The sequence below is a fragment of the Palaemon carinicauda genome, chromosome 40, assembly GCF_036898095.1.
Source record: "Palaemon carinicauda isolate YSFRI2023 chromosome 40, ASM3689809v2, whole genome shotgun sequence".
Classification (NCBI taxonomy): domain Eukaryota; kingdom Metazoa; phylum Arthropoda; class Malacostraca; order Decapoda; family Palaemonidae; genus Palaemon; species Palaemon carinicauda.
The window spans coordinates 16372377-16377376 of record NC_090764.1 but is presented as its reverse complement, the minus strand read 5'-3'; the positions used below and the strand labels follow the sequence as shown (position 1 = coordinate 16377376).

General features: G+C 33.2%; 1 protein-coding gene across 8 annotated transcripts in view; it reads left to right on the top strand.

Annotated features, from left to right (window-relative positions):
* nuf (rab11 family-interacting protein nuf) overlaps positions 1-5000 on the top strand; it is a 401721-nt gene that overhangs the window by 124611 nt on the left and 272110 nt on the right. For all 8 annotated transcript variants that reach the window (XM_068363354.1, XM_068363353.1, XM_068363351.1 and 5 more), the window contains exon 2: positions 635-731. In XM_068363354.1, coding sequence (XP_068219455.1) covers positions 635-731 — 97 coding nt within the window. The remainder of the gene's footprint in view (positions 1-634; positions 732-5000) is intronic.

Here is a 5000-nt window from a genome sequence, read left to right as displayed (position 1 = left end):
GTATAACTACGATGTCTTTGTATGTATTCTCATTGTTGGGTCTGTTGATGTCCCTTATGGATGGACATACTAACTCCAATCAAGTCTTTTCATTTTTCCTTCCGTGACTATAATACATTTTATATTCATCACGTGGCAGCTTTCGTGATTTCTACACACACACACACACGCACACACAATATATATATATATATATATATATATATATATATATATATATATATATGTGTGTGTGTGTGTGTGTGTTTCTGCGTGCGTGCCCAAATGCGCTCCATCTTATTTTATTTTGAAAAGAATAGATGTATGAGGTCGTCTGAAAACTTTTCACGTTTTTCTCATTTTTGTGAATAAAAAATTGAAATCTTGATAAAATTGTTTTTTTTTTCATGTTGGTTATTATAGTGATCCCATCATTATTATGTTTACCTTCCTCTGTATCACTATTTTATATATGAATTTTATTAATTATAAACCAACAGTAATTAGAATAATATTTAGGTAGAGCCAAGTCATACACAAAATTAAGGTTAAACGGATAACTACGCACATGTGAAGGGTAATGATCATTACTGACATATCCTGTTTACCACCTTGACCTGGCATTGACCTCACGGAAATATCTCCCTCGTTTCAGAGCGTGACAGCGGCTGTGGCAAGTCTTGGGGTGAGCGAAGATGCCATCACGTTCCCCCAGTTCTGCGAAGTCGTGGCGACCATCCTCACCCAGGGGGGTAAGTAATGCTGTGTGTATTTATAACGAGAAAATACAAATATATTAAGTATGAATGTAGTTTGGGATAAAATGGACTATTGGTAATAAATAGAGAAATGCAAACATACATACACACACACACAAACACACACACACACACACACACACATATATATATATATATATATATATATATACATATACATATATATATATATATATATATATATATATATAGATAGATAGATAGATAGATAGATAGGGCAAATCTTTGATATTTTGATATTTTGTTATGCATTATGAGAATAGGTACTATAGTGTACATACTAATATTCTACGAAATGAAATTAATTACTGTGTTGTGAAACTGGTAGAACAAGAGAAGATCTAAAAGGTTTGGTCAGTTATTAGAATATTTACTGTGTGAAGCAAAATTTGTCATGTTTAATTAATCTTCTTTTAAGGAAACTGTTTAATGGGAGTATATTTTGGTTATTATAATTATTATAACAGAATAGTTTCCTATCCTGTTAAAATCCCTTTTTTATGGTGTATATGTTATATGTTAATGACGTGTCAATCACAATTTCGTATAGATTAATAACTTGGTATTAAAAGCATGTGAAAATATAAAACTAGCAATATAACGTTTTATGAAGATTATTTTTATGTTCACCAACAACAAAGTTGAAAGCGTAGGCAGAGGGTGGGGCACTTGGGCCATGGAATTAACATTAAATAATTTTTCCAGAAATTTTCATCATCTGTTTAATTATTTTTGAAAGATGTAAAGTTTATATACATTGAATTGCGTGTTATTCTAGCTTTTAGAGAATTTTCTTCTACTAAGTTTCAGGTTTATTTTTAGGATGCTGAATATTTTTTTAAGAATTACTTACATATGGAGTTTTTAGACTTAACTATTCAGTAAAGGTTTGGTATGAGGGTATGAATAACATGCTTGCCGTAAGAGATGTTTGCTGGAATATCTTTTACTATTTTTTTTTTTTATGGTTATGGCTCAAGCTGCATTGAACAAATTACATTCTTCAATGTAGTCGCGTTATCACGTCAACGAAACTCATATAAGAACTTTAGGATCTATAAATGATAAAAGAATTTTGACAATATACTACTTTACTTTACGGGTTTATTTCTCGCCCTCCATCAGACACTAAAGGTCTGTTCAGGCGGGCCTTGATGTGTGAAAAAATCATTTCTTTCCAGTTAATATTTTGCTCTGTATCGTTACCAGTTATTTCGCTAGCATTTGTATTCAGGCTTAATAGTTTTCAGGTCACTATTATAACACTTTCTAAAAAGATAAGTCTTCAGGTTTTTCTTGAAAGCTGCCACATTATTGCTATTCTTGACATCGGTGTTTGAAATACTATTTACATTCCCTACTTGAGTACATGTGAATATGGTTTTAAAAATCAGATCCACTCACATTTTTTTTTTATATTTGTATGTTTGTATTTTCATTCGTTATTTCATCCTTCTCAAAATAAATAGAGAGAGAGAGAGAGAGAGAGAGAGAGAGAGAGAGAGAGAGAGAGAGAGAGAGAGAGAGAGAGAGAGAGAGAGAGAGAGAGAGAGAGAGAGAGAGTAATGGATATTTAAGTAACATTTTTCTTCTTCGATTTTAAACTGTGCACTTAAGCATTCATGAATGTAACCTCTCATCATCACTGCTTTGGCCATGATTCATAATGATCATAACAAGGAGTTTTTGTATTTCGTGTTTTACCATATATGTTACAAAGACAGCTCATTGATAAGCACTAGAATGGCTACCCTAGTGTTTCGCCGAGCAGTTATATTGGTCCGGTACTTTGCATGTATATGCATGCATTGTTTGGCTTTGAAAAAACGCTTGTCGCTCGTGCAAATTTTTCTCATTTTTTTACATCGATCCATTTACGTGACTGTGGACCAGTTGTTTCTAAAATCCTAGTAGAGACTTAGCTAGAATTAGCGCATTGGTTAACTTATGGGGGATGGAGTTAAACCATAACATATATATATATATATATATATATATATATATATATATATATATACATATATATACATATATATATATATATATATATATATATATATATATATATATATATAAAATGTGCGTGTGTTTTGTATTTGCAGTGGATAGTTGAGACGTCAAAAGATAATAAAGAATTTAAATATGGTAACTCGATTTGTAACTTTAGTATGCTTTTGCTAACAAAGACAGTCCCTTCCCGTCTTTGTTTCGCTATGGTTGGAGAAGGCTCCGCCCATTTCCTAGAAGTAGTAAGAAGAGCAACACCTTGTCTGTTTTGTCATGGGAACAATAGAGACATCTGACGAAAGATTTCCCCCGAGTGTCGGCGTTCTTTTGATTCTAACTGTACATTCAGCTCATTTTAAAATTCTAGGTTTCATTCATGATTGCAAATTCGCTTTTGAGAAACATATCCGATTTACCTCTTCTTCCATTATAGAAAATACTATAAGATCTTTCGAAATATTTAAGAGGTCTTTCTTGAGGATTTTTTTTTTTGTCTATAATTTTATTGTGCCATATTTAAAATATTGTTCTAACGTTTAGTCTTCGGCATCTAGCTAGCATCTTAAATTATTTTGGGTAATACAAGAATGTCCTTCTTATGGTATCTTGGAATTTACCTAAAACGAGCTAAAACTCTCAACAGGGAAGAATGTGTCGATCGCCTTGCAAAACATTGATATCTTTGCATCAATGTTCTCTGAACGGTGCTTCGTGATTTTGTATGCATTTCGATTTATAGTAAAGATGCGTCTTTATGAATATAGGTCATACGCAGGTTCAGCCATAATATTCAATGTAATCAATACATTTTTCACTGATTTTTCTTGTTTCATGTCAATTATTTGATGGTTTCAACCTGTGTGGCCATGTACAGACGTAAACCAAGTAAAAACAGTGTTAACTCTGCTAACTAAATTGATTAATCTTTGTTTTTTATTAAAAAAAAAAAATCAGACTCCCTATCTCTCCAGTAAACATGCCCCCCCCCCCCCCTTAAGTCTGCTAACCCTAGCTACGCCACAGGTGTCATTACCCCTTATGTACCAGTAAGTTACTGCACGTTTATTAACTTGCCCTGTGGTATTGCGAAAGTCGCAGTACCACAATGCTCTTCAAATTGTTATGGGTAAACGTGTAAGTTATTACTAATTTCTCCTACATATATCTTGTGGGAACAATACTAGAAAACTCATCCTTTTTTTTCATAGCGAATTTAGTGTTAGCTAGAAATCATGTCCCACATTACCTTACTTAACATATTTTTATTCGACTAAGCTTAGTTTCTGTTTCATCACACCATGGCCACTGTTCTTGTAATACTAAGTGTAAAGGACCACTAGGCGTAATGGCTTATCAGCATAATTGTGTCGTACATATGAGGACAAATAAATAGATTTTTCTGTACCATTTGTAATTATATTAATTATACCGTAATTTTTTTTTATCATCCTTATATGTTCTATAATGTTAATATCTCGCTTTATCACGTCCATTGGTAAAAACAAAATTACTTGACATCCGTCAGCAGTTTCGCCTTAATTGTTTTGGCACAGTTCACGTGCTCTGTTGACTGGTCGATACCAGCATCGTGTATTGACATATGGCTCTAATGAACGGAGGTCAGGTGAGGTCATCGACAATCAGCTTAGTTCTCATTTTCTAATTTGGAAGAGTGACCTGCGGTAACCCTGCACGTGAGGATGTTTACGGTCGCCGCAATTGCTCCGGAATTTTATTTTTCTTTGGTGGTGCGGACGTAGTAAATTCTTATCCTAACTAGTACAGTGGTGATTATTATACCATTATAATTGTACAATATTACTTTTATTCTTTGTTATTAAGTAGTTCTTGGCATTACTTGTTAACATTGGTGAACGGCTGAACTTTCATGGAGATATATTCCATTAATATATTAGTCCAATTCTCGTTGTCTACATGTTCATGCTTGGAAGGTATAATGAAGAGCGTATATTTGACCTTTCTCTTTATAATAGGAGGCGACCGAATATCGTGGTAAACATAATGATTATGTCATATAGTATGTAGTAGGTCTACATCAGAGGTGAATAACGCAGCTGCTTTATCAAGATTACCAAAAGACAAAGCTCAAGCAGAATATGATGACAGCGTTCTTCTGATTTCTACATATGATTTACCAATCACAGCTCATTGTGGAAAGAAAGACCCAATATTTTCAAACGTGTCTTGAGTTTGATCACTGGTAGGAATTTGTTG